At 32.6% G+C, this 19510-nt stretch overlaps 1 protein-coding gene across 2 annotated transcripts in view; it reads left to right on the forward strand.

Moving 5' to 3' along the window:
* ABCD2 (ATP binding cassette subfamily D member 2) overlaps positions 1-19510 on the forward strand; it is a 77740-nt gene that overhangs the window by 4347 nt on the left and 53883 nt on the right. Inside the window, exons 3-6 of one of the 2 annotated variants that reach the window (XM_032646251.1) lie at positions 11553-11674; positions 14406-14574; positions 15307-15401; positions 18881-19026. In XM_032646251.1, the coding sequence (XP_032502142.1) occupies positions 11553-11674; positions 14406-14574; positions 15307-15401; positions 18881-19026 (532 nt within the window). The remainder of the gene's footprint in view (positions 1-11552; positions 11675-14405; positions 14575-15306; positions 15402-18880; positions 19027-19510) is intronic. The other variant, XM_032646252.1, reaches the window with a different exon arrangement.

Genomic DNA, 19510 nt, shown 5'->3' on the forward strand with positions numbered 1-19510 from the left:
TTAATCCTTTCATAATGAAATAAAATAAATTGCTTTTTCAAAAGAGTATTAGAGAAAAAAAGACAAAAATGTATGGTCTTAAGATTAGTTTTACTAAGAAATTTAACAAAATTGTCAGATATTCATAGTGAATATCTATCCATCAGTGTATGAATATTTTAAAAGTTTCATGTATAATGTATATTAGAAACTACCCCAGTGACAAAATTATGGTGTTGTTCTGTTAGCCTTTGGAAGAACTGGTCTTATTAGAAAACTCTGGAGTATTCAACATAGAACAGAGAAAATGCAGCTATTAATGGTGACAAATTAACCCCACAGAGACCAGTAAGAAGTAAACAATGTATGCAAACAATCTAACAATCTTCTGTAGGTGATGTAATAAGATATTTTAAAATAAATCCTACAAATCTTGAATATACAATAGTAAATTAAAGAAATAGCATTAAAATTTTAGATTGAAATTGTGATAATAATCACATTGATGCAAGTGAAACAAAATAATTCTTAAAGCTTCTTTTCAAAAGAAAATTTTATAAAAAGAAAAGCAATGTAAGAATTTCATAGAAGAATAAAATGAATTCATATGATAATATTAAGAGAGTGTGTCTTGATATCTTCTATAATTTCTAAGGTTACTGTGTGTATGCTTATAATGTTCATATGTATGTATTTATGAAATATATTTGACTTATGATGACATACCACATGAAAACACTAAGTTATCATTTTACTCAGACAAAATAATTAAGTTTTTTTTTAGATAATGATATTATCTTTGAGGCTTTAGGTCTTGGAATTAAATACTATCTATCCTAATCTAGTCTTCAATCTTAATTTATACTTATGCCCTGAGCTGTCTCTTACATTAGAGATAAATTAAGCACATGATAGTACATATTTTAATGAAAAAATAGATGGAAAAAAATGGATGAATAAGAGGGATGGCAAAGAGGAAAGGGAGAAAAAGCAGAAAAGAGGAAAGAAAGAGAAGAGTAAAGGAAGAAACAGGCCACTGTTCAAATCTTGACTCTGCTATTTAGTAGTTATCCATCCTTAAGTTACAGAAACTTTATATGCCTCGGTTTTCCTTTCTTAACTATAAGAATAATAATATATATTTTACAGAATTGTTATGAAATTATAAATAATGTATTTCATGTGCCTTGAAACAGTCCATGGCAAATAGTAAGAATTTAGGTGGAAGCAACGGTTACTATTTATTACATTCTTACTATGCGGGCTCTGGTATCAGATTGCCTGGGTTCAAATGCTGGCTCTTTTGCTTATTGGACTGTGACTTTGGACAAATCATTTAACCTTTTTGTGCTTCAATTTCCCCATTTCCAAGATGGGGGAAATTATAGCAGGGTTGCTATGAAGATTAAGGAAGATTCCATGTGTAAAATTTAGAGCAATGCCTGCATCATAGGAAATGCTCAATAGATGTTTGCTGGCCTGATCATTGTTAAAAGAGCAAGGCATTTGAAAGTGATTAGGAAGTTGGAGGTAAAGATGCAAATAGGAGGAATAGCCTACATAAATTGTTTGAGAGGAGAAAAGAAAAACAGTTCTGGAGTAGATTGGTTACACCATCTAGCTACAACTTTAAGTAAAATCTTGTGGTAAGGACAGGATTATGTTTATATTGAACTTCACATTACAAAACTGCATATGGTATCATGTCATTTTCATGTCAGAAGCGGAGCTTACAGGTGATCTAGTCTGGAGCCCCAGGCATGCCTAAGATCACACAAATGGTTAGTGGAAGCACTAAGGATAGAAGACATTATGTAGTTCCTTGTGCATTGCTTTTTTCCCCTTCACTATGCTGCCTCTATATTAGCTATATTGGAACTTATTCTATAAGAGACTTAACTTATTTGAGACCAAGTAATCATGGGAGCAAACGGTTGAAAAAGGCATTGAAATAGTTGATTTTGTATCATCTCTATTATCTGTATAGAGGACATTGCCCCTTTATTTGCTTCATATTAAGAGAAAGACTGAAATTATGTGAAGAAAATAGTTACTTGGGAGCTATAATCTCAGTTGTCTAATGTTATAGGCCACTTCCACTTTTCTTCTCTTTATATCAAGAGCAGTTCTGGGCAAGGCCAAGGAAAGCTACTTATAGGTCTCTCCTGCCAGACCTTATTACAGACACCTAACGAGTAGGGAAGAGAGCAGCTAAGCCACTGGCACTGCCAGTGTTGGTAATCTGCTAGTGTGAGGTGGCACATCAGAAGTAGCAACTGAGAGATACTGTTCTTAGGAATAGAACTATATTCTACATCACCCTAGTAACATGGGTGATGTTTGTATTCTCAAAATGTACCTGCAACAAGATTCTATCCATAGCTCCTGCTGCATTAGTATGTCTCATATTCCAATGTCAAATTATTCGAATAAAATGTTATATTATAGGTCAGTTTAGATATGATTACTCTCCTGTCGACCAATAACAGTAATTATCAATATATATCAAAGACATACTTTTAGCTGTAAGTAGCTATGCATATATGTAGTTATGATTTTAAAGTATAACACATATGTCAACAAGACACAATCATTAGTGTACCACTCAACCAATTGTCACAAAGTTAAGACATACACATAACCACGACTCAGAATAAATAGAACCTTACCTTCATCCCAGAAGCCTCCATACCTCTTCCCAGTCCTATCCTCATCATTAGCCCCCCACCCCAACTCCACTTACTCCTGCCCTTGCCATGCCACAGCAAAGATAATTATTTTACTGACCATTCATTAATATTTGCTGGTTTTTGAATCTTCTATAAATAGTATCGTATAGTATGCATGAGCATTCTAGTCGCTCCACATCTTTGTCAATATTTGACATCAGTCTTTTTTGTTTAGGCATTTTTCAGCTTAGGCATATGGTGAGTGTATAGTGGTACTTTACTGTGGTCTTAGTTTTAACTTCTTTGATGACTAATAAGATTAAGCACTTTTTATTCATTTATTGGCCATTTGGATAGCTGTTCTTATGAAGTGCTGATAATTTTTAAAATTAATTTTAAATTAGCTTATCTGTTTTTTTATTGATTTGTGAAAGCTGTTATGTATTCTGTAATATGTCTTTTGTCAGACACACACACACAAAATCTGAAATATCTTTTCCCACTTGATTCTTCCTTTTTCAGTCTCCTAACAGTGTCCAAGAGAAGTTATCATTTTAATATAGTTCAATTTATCAATCATTTTCTTTGTGGTTAACTGGTTTTATGTCCTGTTTAAGAAACATTTGTCTAACCCAAGGTCATAAAGGTACTCTCCAATTTTATCTTTTAGAAATTTATTGGTTTTTCATTTCACATTGATATCATCAATCTATTTAGAGTTGATATTTATATATGGTATGAAGTAGGGTAAGGCTATAGTTTTTGCTGAGATTTGTCAAGATGACAAAGGTAAAATGTAAATGAAATAAACTCAGATTATAAAAGCAAAGGATAAAAGTACAAAAGAATAGCCTACTTTTTTAACTTTTAAAAATTAATAGACTTAAAAAAAAATTAATAGACTTAAAGCTGAGTTATAAAATTCTTTCTCATCTTTTCAGTGAAATAGCAACAGATGTGACTATGTTTCAGTACATACTTATTATTAGCAGTGATGAAAAGTAGCAGTAAAATGAGCAGATATGTTAACTATTAAATCCTTAAATGTGGAACTTTTGAAAAAATATTCTAAATATTTGGTGAGGAAAATGAAATATGTTTACCTAAGATACAAAATAGGCGAGTGCTTTAGGTCATGAATTTATATCTCTGACACTAAGGAATCTGGCCTTGTCATAGAAGTTATTTGCTAATGTGTACATGACAAAATACTCTTGCACTGCTCTCAAACTACCTGCCAAAGAAAAACCAGTAGAATAAGTCAAATGAAGTCTTTCCAGAGCTATTTGTAATTTTGTTACAAATTTGTAATTTTGAAAGCATGGAGAAAACCCAGTAGATAATAGTCTGCCAAAGCAACAAAGAAATTACCATGCCATACCAAACACCAGTCCATCTGTGCTAGTGTTATTTCTTTTTTGAATTTTATTTTATTTATTTATTTTTATACAGTAGGTTCTTATTAGTTATCTGTTTTATACATATTAGTGTATATATGTCAATCCCAATCTCCCAATTCATCCCACCACAACCCCTGGGCTTTCCCCCCATGTTGCCCATACGTTTGTTCTCTACACCTGTGTCTCTATTTCTGCCTTGCAAACTGGTTCGTCTGTACCATTTTTCTAGATTCCACATACATGCATTAATATATGATATTTGTTTCTCTTTTTTTGACTTGCTTCACTGTGTATGACAGTCTCTAGGTCCATCCATATCTCTACAAATGACCCATTTTCATTCCTTTGTGTGACTGAGTAATATTCCATTGTATATGTGTACCACATCTTCTTTATCCATTCATCTATCAATGGGCATTTAGGTTGCTTCCATGACCTGGCTATTGTAAATAGTGCTGCAATGAACACTGGGGTGCATGTGTCTTTTTGAATTATGTTTTTTTCTGGGTATATGCCCAGTAGTGGGATTGCTGGATCGTATGGTAGTTCTATTTTTAGTTTTTTAAGGAACCTCCATACTGTTATCCATAGTGGCTGTATCAATTTACATTCCCACCAACAGTGCAAGAGGGTTCTCTTTTTTCCACACCCTCTCCAGCATTTATTGTTTGTAGATTTTTTGATGATGGCCATTCTAACCAGTGTGTGGTGATACCTCATTGTAGTTTTGATTTGCATTTCTCTAATTAGTGATGTTGAGCAGCTTTTCATGTGTCTCTTGGCCATCTGTATGTCTTGTTTAGAGAAATGTCTATTTAGGTCTTCTGCCCACTTTTTGATTGGGTTGTTTCTTTTTTTAATATTGAGCTGCATCAGCTGTTAGTATAATTTGGAGATTAATCCTTTGTCCATTGATTTGTTTGCAAATGTATTCTCCTATTCTGAGGGTTGTCTTTTTTATAGTTTCCTTTGCTGTGCAAAAGCTTTTAAGTTTCAGTAGGTCTCATTTGTTTATTTTTGGTTTTTATCCATTACTCTACGAGGTGGGTCAAAAAAGATCTTGTGCAATTTATGTCAAAGAGTGTTCTTCCTATGTTTTCCTCTAAGAGTTTCAGAGTGTCCGGTCTTACATTTACGGCTTTAATCCATTTTGAGTTTATTTTTGTGTATGGTGTTAGAAAGTGTTCTAGTTTCATTCTTTTACATGTAGCTGTCCAGTTTTCCAGGACCATTTATTAAAGAGACAGTCTTTTCTCCATTGTATATCCTTGCCTCCTTTGTCATAGATTAGTTGACCATAGGTGAGTGGTTTTATCTCTGGGCTTTCTATCCTGTTCCATTGATCTATATTTCTGTTTTTGTGCCAGTACCATACTGTCTTGATTACTGTAGCTTTGTAGTATAGTCTGATGTTGGAGCGTGATTCCTCCAGCTCTGTTTTTCTTTCTGAAGATTGCTTTCACTCTTAGGGATCTTTTGAATTTCCATACAAATTGTGAAATTTTTTGTTCTAGTTCTGTGAAAAATGCCACTGGTAATTTGATAGGGATTGCATTGAATCTGTAGGTTGCTTTGGGTAGTATAGTCATTTTCACAATATTGATTCTTCCAATCCAAGAACATGATATATCTCTCCATCTGTTTGTGTCATCTTTTTTTTTTAACACCTTTATTAGAGTATAATTGCTTTACAATGGTGTGTTAGTTTCTGCTTTATAACAAAGTGAATCAGCTATACATATACTTATATCCCCATATCTCCTCCCTCTTGTGTCTACCTCCCACCCTCCTTATCCCACCCCTCTAGGTGGTCACAAAGCACGGAACTGATCTCCCTGTGCTATGCGGCTGCTTCCCACTAGCTATTTTACATTTGGTAGTGTATATATGTCCAGTTTGATTTGTTTCATCAGTGTCTTATAGTTTTCTGAGTACAGGTCTTTACCTCCTTAGGTAGGTTTATTCCTAGGTATTTTATTCTTTTTGTTGCAATGGTGAATGGGATTGTTTCCTTAATTTCTCTTTCTGATCTTTCATTGTTAGTGTATAGGAATGCAAGAGATTTCTGTGTGGTAATTTTGTATCCTGCTACTTTACCAAATTCATTGATAAGCTCTAGTAGTTTTCTGGTGGCATCTTTAGGATTCTGTATGTATAATATCATGTCATCTGCAAACAGTTACAGTTTTACTTCTTCTTTTCCAATTTGTATTTCTTTTTCTTCTCTGATTGCTGTGGCTAGGACTTCCAAAACTATGTTGAATAATGGTGGACATCCTTGTCTTTTTCCAGATCTTAGTGGAAATGCTTTCAGTTTTTCACCATTGAGAATGATGTTTGCTGTGGGTTTGTCACATACAGCCTTTATTATGTTGAGGTAGATTCCTTCTATGCCCAGTTTCTAGAGAGTTTTTATCATAAATTGGTGTTGAATTATGTCAAAAGCTTTTTCTGCATCTATTGAGATGATCATACTGGTTTTATTCTTCAGTTTGTTAATATGGTGTATCACATTGATTGATTTGTGTATATTTAAGAATCCTTGCATTCCTGGGATAAATCTCACTTGATTATGGTGTATGATCCTTTTAATCTGTTTTTATATTCTGTTTGCTAGTATTTTTTTGAGGATTTTTGCATCTATATTCATCAGTGATATTGGTCTGTAATTTTCTTTTTTTGAAGTATCTCTGTCTGGTTTTGGTATCAGGGTGATGGTAGCCTCATAGAATGAGTTTGGGAGTGCTCCTTCCTCTGTAATTTTTGGAAGAGTTTGAGAAGGATGGCTGTTAGCACTTCTCTAAATGTTTGATAGAATTCACATTTGAAGCCATCTGGTCCTGGACTTTCGTTTGTTGGAAGATTTGTAATCATAGTTTCAGTTTCATTACTTGTGATTGGTCTGTTCATATTTTCTATTCCTTCCTGGTTCAGTCTTGGAAGGTTATACCTTTCTAGGAACTTGTCCATTTCTTCCATCTTGTCCATTTTATTGGCATAGGGTTGCTTGTAGTAGTCTCTTATGATGCTTTGTATTTCTGTGGTGTCCATTGTAATTTCTCCTTTTTCATTTCTAATTTTATTGATTTGAGTCCTCTCAGTCTTTTTCTTGATGAGTCTGGCTAAAGATTTATCAAGTGTGTTTATCTTCTCAAAGAACCAGCTTTTAGTTTTATTGATCTTTGCTATTGTTTTCTTTGTTTCTATTTCTTTTATTTCTGATCTGATCTTTATGATTTCTTTCCTTCTCCTAACTTTGGGTTTTGTTTGTTCTTTCTGTAGTTCCTTTAGGTGTAAAGCTGATTGTTGATTTGAGATTTTTCTTGTTTCCCAAGGTAGGCTTGTATAGCTACAAACTTCCCTCTTAGAACTGCTTTTGCTGCATCCCATAGGTTTTGGATCATTGTATTTCCATTGTATTTTGTCTCTAGGTAGTTTTTGATTTCCTCTTTGATTTCTTCAGTGATCTCTTGATCATTTAGTAACATATTGTTTTACCTCCTTGTGTTTGTGTTTTTTTATGATTTTTTCCCTGTAATTCATTTCTAATCTCATAGCATTGTGGTCAGAAAAGATGCTTGATATGATTTCAAATTTCTTAGATTTACCAAGGCTTGATTTGTGACCCAAAGTGTGATCTATCCTTGAGAATGTTCTGTGTGCACTTGAGAAGAAAGTGTAATCTGCTGTTTTCGGATGGAATGTCATAAATATCAATTAAAGCTATCTGGTCTGTTGTGTCATTTAAAGCTTCTGTTTCCTTATCAATTTTCTGTATGGATGATCTGTCCATTGGTGTAAGTAAGGTGTTAAAGTCCCCCACTATTATTGTGTTACTGTTGATTTCCTCTCTTATAGCCATTAGCATTTGCCTTATGTATTGAGGTGCTCCTATTTTGGGTGCATTTATATTTATAATTGTTTTATCTTCTTTTTGGATTGATCACTTGATCATCATGTAGTGTCCTTCCTTTTCTCTTGTAACACTCTTTAATTTAAAGTCTATTTTATCTGATATGAGCATAGGTACTCAAACTTTCTTTTGATTACTATTTGCATGGGATATCTTTTTCCATCCCCTCACTTTCCATCTGTATGTCACCCTAGGTCTGAAGTGGGTCTCTTGTAGACAGCATATATATGGGTCTTGTTTTTGTATCCATTCAGTGATCCTGTGTCCTTTGGTTGGAACTTTTAATCCATTCTCATTTAAGGTAATTATCGATATGTATGTTCCTATTACCATTTTCTTAATTATATTGGGTTTGTTTTTGTAGGTCCTTTTCTCCTCTTGTGTTTTCTGCTTAGAGAAATTCCTTTATCATTTGTTGTAGAGCTGGTTTGGTGGTGCTGAATTCTCTTAGCTTTTGCTTGTCTGTGAAGCTTTTGCTTTCTCCGTTAAATCTGAATGAGATCCTTGTCGGGTATAGTAGTCTTGGTCGTAGGTTCTTCCCTTTCATTACTTTAAATATATCATACTACTCCCTCTGGCTTGTAGAGTTTCTGCTGAGAAATCAGCTGTTAACCTTATGGGAGTTCCCTTGTATGTTAGTTGTCATTTTTCCCTTGTTGCTTTTAATAATTGTTCGTTGTCTTTAATTTTTTTCAATTTGGTGACTATGTGTTCAGCATGTTTCTCCTTGGGTTTATCCTGACTGAGACTCTCTGTGCTTCCTGGACTCAGGTGGCTATTTCCTTTCCCATGTTAGGGAAGTTTTCAACTATAATCTCTTCAAATATTTTCTCGGGTCCTTTCTCTCTCTCTTCTCCTTCTCGGACCCCTGTAATGCGAATGTTGTTGCGTTTAATGCTATCCCAGAGGTCTCTTAGGCTGTCTTCATTTCTTTTCATTCTTTTTTCTTTATTCTGTTCCATGGCGGTGAATTCCACCATTCTGTCTTCCAGGTCACTTATCTGTTCTTCTGCCTCAGTTATTCTGCTATTGATTCCTTCTAGTGTATTTTTCATTTCAGTTATTGTACTATTCATCTCTGTTTGTTTGTTCTTTAATTCTTCTAGGTGTTTGTTCTTTAAATCTTCTAGGTCTTTGTTTAACATTTCTTCTCAATCTTTGCCTCCATTCTTTTTACGAGGTCCTGGATCATCTTCACTGTCATTATTCTGAATTCTTTTTCTGGTACGTTGCCTATCTCCACTTCATTTAATTGTTTTTCTGGCGTTTTATCTTGTTCCTTCATCTGGTACATAGTTGTCTGCCTTTTCATTTTGTCTGTCTTTCTGTGAGTGTGTTTTTTGTTTCACAAGCTGCAGTATTGTAGTTCTTTTCTTCTGATCAGTTTTATTTCTTCTTAACAGAGGCTATCAGTGAAAGCTATTATTCAAACTACTTTTAACCCAAATTCATAAAATCCCATAATTATTTTAGATCATCAGCCAGATTCTCTGAGCCAAAACTATTCTTAGCACTTTAACTGATACAGCAGTTACTATTTTGGTAGCTTGCAAGAATCCTTTGTTAATTTTTTGTGGCTATCTAAATTTTATCCCACATTTAAATGTGTTTAAGAATATCTACATTCTGTTCCCAGCCATTTTAGCCATTCACGTCTTTCTCTCATCACTTATACTAACACTCAAAGCCTTTCTTTTTTCATTCTTCAAGGAAACAGACTAACTTCAAGGGAACTAAAGATAGTTTTCTAGAGCAGTACTTAACTCTAGAGCTGGGAGGTCCCCATGAACTCATGTTTTTTCTGATACGCAAGTAAAATCAGTGCTTAACACCAACCCATACTGTAACTTGACCAGGTTATTATTCAATTGGCATTGCTTGAAATTTCCCTTCTTTGAGACATTGCTTATGCTGTACTTGTGATCTTTTAAAATTGTATGCAGTCTTCAAAGCCTCACTCCCAGTCTACTCCTCCATGAAGCATTTCTTGTCTCTTGCAGAGAAATTATTTTTGCATCCTTCAAATGTGTCATATTATCTCTCCTCATAGGCTGCCCTGCATTGTTATTTGGGAACTTGTCTTCTTTCTCCTATCAAACTGTAAGCTTCCTAAGGAAAGAATCTGAAAATTACATTTAATCCTTGCATATCCTGTAACACCTTGCCTAATTTCTTGTAAATCCTGCTGTTCAGTAAATATCTGCTGAGTGAATTTTACCTTATATTATGCATGGATCTCTTTCAAACTCAGCTGAGCTGTCTATGAGCAAGTAAAGGTGAAAGTATCCAGTAGTTATAGCAGGGCACATGTTAAATATTTGCATGTCATGGAGAAAAAAAAAAACCCTTTTCACTGAGATAAATCCAAGCAAAATAAATAGCATAGTGGGCTCATGGCTATTTATATTATTCTAATTTCTTCATTAATTTACAGCTTTCAATTTAGAATTTTGGTGATAGTCCATAGAAAGGCTGGATAGAGAATCAAACTGATGCCAAGATTAAAGTAATGACCTGGAGAGAATAATTTTTAAGAATAATACTAAATGGAGTAGATAATAATAACAATAATAACAATAACACGTAGAGAAAGTAATAACACCTAACATTTAAGATTAATTATTATAAACTATGGATTAGGCTAGCACTTTGTTTACATTTCCCCTTTAAATCTCACAACAACCCTCTGAGATAGAATTGTTTGAGATAGTACTATTAATTCCCTCATTTACACATGAGAAAGTAGCATGAAGAAGATTAGTGGCTTGCTCTACTAACCTTACTACTTGCCAATAAGTAGTAGAGTCTGGGTTCTAACCTAGTCTGACTTCTGGCTTTTAACCATAATTATGCATTGACAGTAATTTAGGATATTTATCTATCTATCCATCCATCCATTCAATACACATTAAGGAGTATTGTGTTCTAGACACTCTGGTGAGTACTAGGAATAAAATAGTCTTGCCCCTTAAAGAACTTATAGTCCACTGGAAAACCAGACAAGGGTTTCCAGGGAAACCTGTACTAAAGAGTTAACTCTTTAAGAAAGAGCTTGGCAAAAAAGAAAGTATATTAAAGTCAGAAAATATTATATATGCAAATACCAGAGAGTAAGCAGAATATTGCATGGTTGGGGTGTTGCTAAACTGTAGGGTGAAAGTTGAAACAGGTAGACAGAGCTAGATTATGAGGGTCAGCTACTTTGCATTTCTATTAAAGAAATCACACTTGAAATATTTGCTTAGATTCTAGTTAATGGTATTTTATTGACTGAATCAGTAGTATTTTATTACCTAGCTCTAATAAGGGCAGGACGTTGACTTTGGTAAGGGTTGAAAGAATGCTAAATGAAAATAGTCTTAATTCCTATAGATTTAATTCTTCTAACTCTCCTTCTAGAAAAATAATGACAAAGGAAGATTTAAATAAAATCTGGTACAAACACTATTTTTTAAATAATTCATTAATTCCTAGGAAATTGCTGATACTAATGAAAAATTTTCATGCGGTTGTTTTAGCCACAGTCTCATAGTACAAAACAAAAACATTTAGTTACTTAAAAAATTCCACAGTTTTGTAATTTGCTTTTAGATCTAGAGGATGATCGAAAGCAAGCTATGGTTAGTGAGCGGACAGAAGCGTTTACCACTGCTCGAAATTTATTGGCCTCTGGAGCTGATGCTATTGAAAGGATTATGTCTTCATACAAAGAGGTACTTGCATTTCTTGTTATCAATTTGATTAAAATAAGATATATGGAAATCAAGCAAAAATGTAAATTACCATATATGTTTATTATTTTGGAAACATCTTTTCTCTACCAAAAATTGCTAAGAGTATAATCAAGATAAAGGACAACAACTCCCAAGTCTATTGCTGCTAATACCTTTCAGTTTTTATACTCTCAATTGTCAACTCCTTTTATGTCTATAGTATGACATATTTGCTCTTAAATTTTACTAAAAGGTCCTTTGGTATGGATTTTGGAGCCAGAGTGCCTAAATCTAAATTCTTGCTGCAGTATTTACAAATTATATGAACTTGACCTGTTTGTGTCTGTTTCTTCATCTGTAAAATGGGGATAATGATAGTGATGACTTTGTAGAGTTGTTGTGATAGTAAGCACTTTAATAAGTGTTAGCCAGTAATATTACTTATACACCTTGCAAACTTTTACTTATACTTCAGGACAAGTCAATCCTTACCAACCACGTATAAAAAACCCTTTTGTGATTCTACTTTCTTTCTGACTTCTCTGCAGAGTCTGGGTCTTCCTCCTCTGTGTTCATAGTACATCTGGTGCTTTATTTACCACATTATAATTATCTGTCTTTTGCATAAGACGCTGAGTGGAAAGCAGGAACTATCTTATTCATCTTTACATTCCTAATATCTATTTTAATGCTTGGAATATTGTATATGGTCAGTAAATATTTGCTGAGAGAATGGTAATAAAACCTACAGATAGCACAGAGTTAAGATTAAAAATCACTTTATTCAATTCAGATATTAAATAATATTCCCATGGACAGTCATTCTCACTATTAATTACTCTTGTGGCTTTTGTATCAATATAAATTGCCAGAGCATCATTATAAATTTAGCTACCTATTAAATTATCCTTGAATAAATTATATAAGATAGTTGCAAAGTTTGTGATTTGCTGACAAAACTTTTCAATCTCATTTAACAACTGATTTGTTGAATTGGGTTTTTTTTAAAAAGGTAAAACCAGTTGTTTAGGGCCACAAAGCAAGACAACTCAATTAAAACGTTTTTTTCAAATAGTAATTTTGATAATCCGGAGACACAGTTTTGGGGGTAGCTTTTTCAGCTAATAAATTACTTATTATTAAAGTTAAATGAGAAATCAAAATTTTTATATATCTCACATTCAATTCATTTTGCATGTATGTGCATTGAATAATAGAACTTTTACTTCTAAAGAATCTTATTTACTCCTGTGAAAGCACATGAAAGCATCATGGATTCTCCACTAGTTCTAGAGAGAACAAGGTTTCTTTTTAGACAAACCCCCTTGTCTTATATCCCAAAGTAATTTGTCCACAGTCACATTCTCATTTCTTTTTTTTTGTTTGACACTCTTTGCCCATTCATCCCTGCATCCTGGTCTACTAACTCAATGCCCCCTGCCTTTCTTTAATTGACCTCCACATTTGTTTCAGATTTTTTTAATGCAACTATATTTACTTAGGTTTCTTTTGGATCCATATTTTGTTAATCCTTAGTTCTGATTTCCTCTACTTGGGAACTCAAGAGATTCTTCTAGATAACAGTTTAGAAACTACCCTATATAATAGCTATAACATTAATATATAGAAATGAAATACTAATCTAATTATAGACCTCTCACACAGTAGAGACATGTGGTAGAAGGCTTTTAACAATAATACCTGCTCATTCACTGTTTAAGTTTTGCACACACAAAAATCTTACACAATGTTGGTAATGTATTAGTCCATAGTTTATTGTTTAAGAGACATTTATTAGTGACATGTCTTGCTATTGATACCAATTTCCTACTAAACAGTTCTGTAAGGGAATGGTTTTTGTTGCTTCCTTTTCACTGAGAAAGATGGTCTTGACAGGCCATGAGTCACCTTTCAGATGAGTCATGTTGATAACAAGGTGTTCTTTTAATAGAAAAGCAGTAGAGATTCAACCTAAATTGGACAACTGGCAGAATAGGAGCAATATACCACTCTATTGAGCCTTTTGAACTAAAGCAGAGATTTATCTCATCTAGAAAAAAAGTCATATTTAATATTTTTCTTTGGGCATATAAATTATGTTTGGCTTGAAAAGAAGCTGAATTTTGTGGGATTTGGACTGAAAAGGATTTAAAGCTTTTCACTGAGCTCACGCCCAATATTGGTATCCACTAGCAGGGGTATTTTCTCTGGCTAAACTTAGGAATTTTGACAATCAGTTTGACTCAGAAATGTCATTTCATAATAAGAAAAATACGCATTTTTCTTCTATTTAAAATCTTCTATTTTTAATTGAAAAAAGATATCAAAATAAAAAATCATAATTTCACTGAATGGATTTAAGCTTTTCACAAAACTTCTAATTTCTGGAAATCAAATTTTCTTGCAAACAGGGGCTAAATCAGAAAATTGATTGAAAGATTTTTAAGTCTCACTAATATTCTGAAGTCTTTACATTTCACTTTGAACCCTGACTTGAATGAATAATTTTTATGTGTTTTTAAATTCCAATCAAACTTAAGCTGTCAACTTGCCATGCTGCTTTCTTGGTAAGTTTTTTAGTGTTACTGGTTTTAGTTATCAGATGTACTATCTACTTTTCAAGTATAATAAAATAGGATCTTTAACATTAAATCAAGAAGCTTATATGATTGCATATTTGTTTAAAAGTCTGTCTTGAATATACTGTTTTATCTCCCTATGTTGGTTTTAGATAACTGAATTAGCAGGCTATACTGCTCGAGTATACAACATGTTTTGGGTCTTTGATGAAGTAAAAAGAGGCATTTATAAGAGAACTGCTGTCTTGCAAGAGTCTGAAAACCATAGCAAGGGTGGAGTTAACGTAGAATTACCCCTCAGTGAGACATTGGAAATCAAAGGTATTAAACTCAAATGTTTTTATATTTTTTCTATATTTAAATGTTTATCAACAGAACCAAAGTTTTTTAGAAGATAGCTTTGAACAGATGTAAGGAACCAACACTTAGTTATTTAAACAGTTATTCCTAAAGTTAGTGCTGCATTTTGAGGAGTAGTGACTAATGTTACCATAAAAAAGATTATGCTACTTTTATTTAGGACAAAATGTCTAGAATTATTTTTAGAAACTGCACACATGGCAAAATGAATTGTTTGCATTTAAAATTCAAATGACAGAATTAGAGCTAATGTCATACTGTTCTCCATCATTCTGTCATTTGGTTTGGTTATTATAGTTTTAAAAATTATAGTTTTCTATGTCTTAATTTCCTTTTTTGCAACTGTGTTTTTTTCTATAGGAAAGTTTAATTGAGAGAAATAAGTAGTTATAAACAGTGTGGCTGGGTTATACAAGATAGAGTTTAGCTTTGCTCTCATTATGATATTAACATCATATTACAGTAAAATAATATTTCTGAGAAAGATTTCCCAATTAGATATGTCAAAATGTGCAAATTTACATTAGACTTTCTTTAGATATAGATATCTATATTTACATTTATTTCTATGATTCATTAATGTGAATTATCTTTATAGTGAATTTATCTGTTATGCTACATTATACTTTAAGTTATTTAATTAGCAATAACACATGATAGCTTTTGAAACTTAAACTCTTCCTTAACTTATAGGAAAAGTTATTGATGTGGATCATGGAATTATTTGTGAAAATGTTCCCATAATTACACCAACGGGAGAAGTGGTGGCTTCCAAGCTAAAGTTCAAAGTAAGATGATATTCAAGAATCTTCTGATTGTTGCCAACACAATAATACAAAACAACTCAGAATTCATGTACTTTATATTAAATACTTGGAGGAGCATATGGAAAGGAGGGGAAATCGAGAAAGGTATGCATAGAGGCTCAATTACAGAAGCAGTTACTTCCTCAGAAAGCAGAGAGAAGGAAAAATTTGATTTCTACCGCTTTATGGCCTGGTTGAAAATCAAAATTAGAGTACACTGAGAGCCTGTACAAAGTAACTTTTGGGAACAATAGGAAATTTCTTCAGAAATTAATATCTGGAAATACATTTTATTTTTTTTCCTTATAGGAGTTACTCAAAAAATACAAGCCTATATTGTTATATATTTACTAAAATATGAGAGAAGTCATCAGCAAGTTTATATTCTCTAAATTTAATTTATATTTTCAATAATTACATCTTCTATTAGGAAAAAATGATCAGAAGATTCATGAATTGGAATTTAGCTTTTAATTCTGTTGAGAATAATAGTTATTTGTTATTTAATACTCTGTCTTGATTACAAAAACTAAGGTGCAAAAATAGCTAATAAATCTGAGACCCTGATTTAAAGTATTGTAAAATTCAAACACACATTTTGGAATTCAAGTACAAAATAATTTGCTGATAAGTATAATGGAGTTATCTGTGCTTAGTTCAAACAGTGACATGATTGGACTTGATAACAGAATTAGAAACATGACCCTATATGTGCATTTAATGATTTTAATATGGACCTTAGTCTAGGTTTAATTATTAAAGATACATTTGAAAATGCATAAGCCTGCTGGAAGAGGATGAGAAGTACTGAACAGGGAGAAATTCTGTGTTAATAAACGTAAGAGAAATTGTGTTTTAACTACAATTTGGTTGGGCTCTATTTTTCCATTAATGGACCTATAGAGTAGCAATAAGGTGCTAATGATGCAGCATAATCTTAAGTAGATTTAAAATAAAGCCTTTGAAGAGGCCTACATGGGATATTTAACTATTTGCTAATACTTTAGCAATTTTTAATGTATGATTTTGTATAGAGGTTTTTCATCAGGTTAGGTTTCATAATATCAATTCTTGTTGCTCCATTTATTAAATAGAGGAAGAGTCTTGAATTCTGCCACCTACTAATTAAATACATTATTGTGGACACATAACACTCTTTCTGTGAAAAAATTCAGAGCTCAGTATATTTTTATGTAAAATGAATTTTAAAATACTTAATCTAGTGAAAGTGTCATAAATTTTGAGGTTCTACAAAGGTATATGTTAATATAGTGTACTTTTATGATAATTATTTATTTCTGAGTCAGACAGGGAGTTTTATTTAAAGTCTCAGGTCCCCAAAGTATAATACAAAATTTTGTTTCCTCTGCATGGATTGATAAATAAACAGGTTTCTAGAGGAAAACATTCTCATTCTTATGTTAGCCTTCTGGAATTAAAAAACCATTTGGAGAAGAAGATTTCAGTAAATGTGGGAATTCTTTTGCCTCACACTCACTGTTTACTAAACATCAGAGAACTTATGCTAAAAAATAATATGAATGTAGAAAAGTCTTCTATTATGACTCAAAATGTGTTAAATTTCTGAGAATTCCTTGTAGAGAATGACCCTATTAAATATTTTATTTATATACCTTTTCCATGGCACATACCTTTAAAAAATCATTTGAAAAGTGTTTATGCTTCTACAAAATTAAACTTTCTTAATCCTCTCTCTACTGAAAGAGCAGAGCAAATCACAAAACCCTTTCTGGGTTCTTCCCAGGTTTTTTTTTAACTTTATTCTATTAAAATGGCATTTCAGTTTGCCTACAATTAGGGAGAAAAAATATCTGTGGTCAGATTTTATAGACTCAAGCTTGCTCCTGTCTTATGTCCTTGTGGTAGCTATCTTTATTGCCTGGAATGCTCTTCCACCAGATCTTACTTGTTGCTTCTTGTCACCAGGCTAAGGCAAAATGATATCTCCTCAAAGAGGACTTTCCTGACCACCTAATCAAAAGAAGCCCCCTTCCCCTGCCAACCTCACAATGCCACCATCTTTCCCTAACACATCTTCCTTTTTTGCTATCATAATAGCATTTACGACTAGTTAATTTTTTGTTCATGTGTTTATTGCCATCTTTGCCATTGAAATGTAAGCTCCATAAAAACAGGGACTTTGTCTTGAGCAGCACTGTATCTTCTGTGCCTAGAAGAATGTCAAGCACATTTAGGTATTCAATCAATGTTTGCCGAGGAAATGACTAATTACTTGGAATATAAATCTGAACCATTTTTGCTTTACATATATTTATTACATACATTCTTAGTTCTTTTATCTAACCTTCATATCAACCTTTTTTTCCTTCCCTTCCTCCCTTCCCCCCTTCCTCTCCCTACCACCTTCTTTCAGCAAAAAGATTTTAGCTTATGTTATACACGGCAAATAAGTAATGGATATACATGGATATGGTTCCTTATACTGACATAATACAAGTAATATAATGCTCTTTCACCTTTGAGTTTTCAACATAATGTATTCTACACCATGGACCTTAGATACATGTATCTATACGGTACAAAGCTACATATACAGGCATACTGTAAATTTCTGCCTCTCGTACTTTCATACTATATTCATTATTTAGTCACTGATTATAAAATATCATTTGTTCTTAGAAGTAAATCAGAGTTTTAAATAATGTTCCTTTTTCTTGACCCTTACAATACCTTTAAGATAGTACATTGACAACTTCCTGATCCTATTGGATGAAATAAGAAGTCATGAAATTTAACTGTTTAAATGATAAATAAGCTGAAAGATTCTAAGAGAATCATCCAATCAACAACCAATAAATAGCTTAATTCATCCCTAGACATGAGACTAAATTACAGTCTTCTTGCTTGTCTCTGTCTTAATTTCATAAACGTATTTTCTCCATCTGTGAATAAACCAAAATTAGAATCATTTTATGTCTCTCATTATGGGCTTTTGTAATTTCTGTAACATTTCAGACTACTGAATTAAACAACCCAACTGACTTGTAGAACTCCAACTTACAAATACAACAAAGTTGTATCTTAATTGAAGTAAATTTAATCAAATATTAATATAAATAAAATAAATTCAATCTATTTTAATTTTAATTAAATTTTTCCAATTTCTTATTTCCACGTGGTTATGTTCCTATGTATTTGTGTAGTATGTGATGGCAAGACCTCAATGAAAATTTTGGGAAGTCAGTGCTCCTTTGAAGAAGATCCATTTCTTTGGAATTGGATTATTTTATGATGCTTTTAGCGTCAGAGCATAGTCAAAAGCCAGATTTGATGGTCTCGGTCCCGATATATTTTTCTTTGATTCCTTGCCCATCCTAGGTTATCATGTGTTTGAAAGTTTAAAAACAAATCCCTTTTAAATGCTGCCAAATGAAACCATTTTTACATATTGTAATTTCTAATTTTATTTCTTACGTTAGGTAGAAGAAGGAATGCATCTTTTGATAACTGGTCCCAATGGTTGTGGGAAAAGTTCTCTCTTCAGAATTTTAAGTGGGCTCTGGCCTGTGTATGAAGGAATCCTATATAAACCACCCCCACAACATATGTTCTATATTCCACAAAGGTAGGTAAAGTTTCTTATATCACAATGAACAATTTCCTTTTGCTTTTGAATATCTTGATTCCTTAAGCTCTTCTGTAGGTAATCTTTAAGCATGTTTTTATTGAGAGATGCAATTAAGGAAATAAAAATTATCCTAAAAGTTTTATTACTGCTTTGATTATAATAGTTTCCAGGATAATAACAATTCTTTTCATTTTCACATCATTGTAATGAACACTCAAAGACTATAGATGTTAGTCTAAAGGAGTAGCAGGCTAGTCCAAAGAGTAAGTATATTGCCTTAGATGTCAGATTATCTCTTCTCACAAAAAAATTAATAGTTCTTGGATAGTATACTAGTCTTTCCATCAAGCTGCATATGTTCATATGTTCTAAAATTGTTCAATTATATTTTAAGAGCCTCTGTGAAATAATCTTTATCACAATTCTGTTATATAATTAATTAATGATTTGAAACTACCTTAATTAAAAATATTTTACTCTA

The sequence above is a fragment of the Phocoena sinus genome, chromosome 10 (assembly GCF_008692025.1).
Source record: "Phocoena sinus isolate mPhoSin1 chromosome 10, mPhoSin1.pri, whole genome shotgun sequence".
Lineage (NCBI taxonomy): Eukaryota > Metazoa > Chordata > Mammalia > Artiodactyla > Phocoenidae > Phocoena > Phocoena sinus.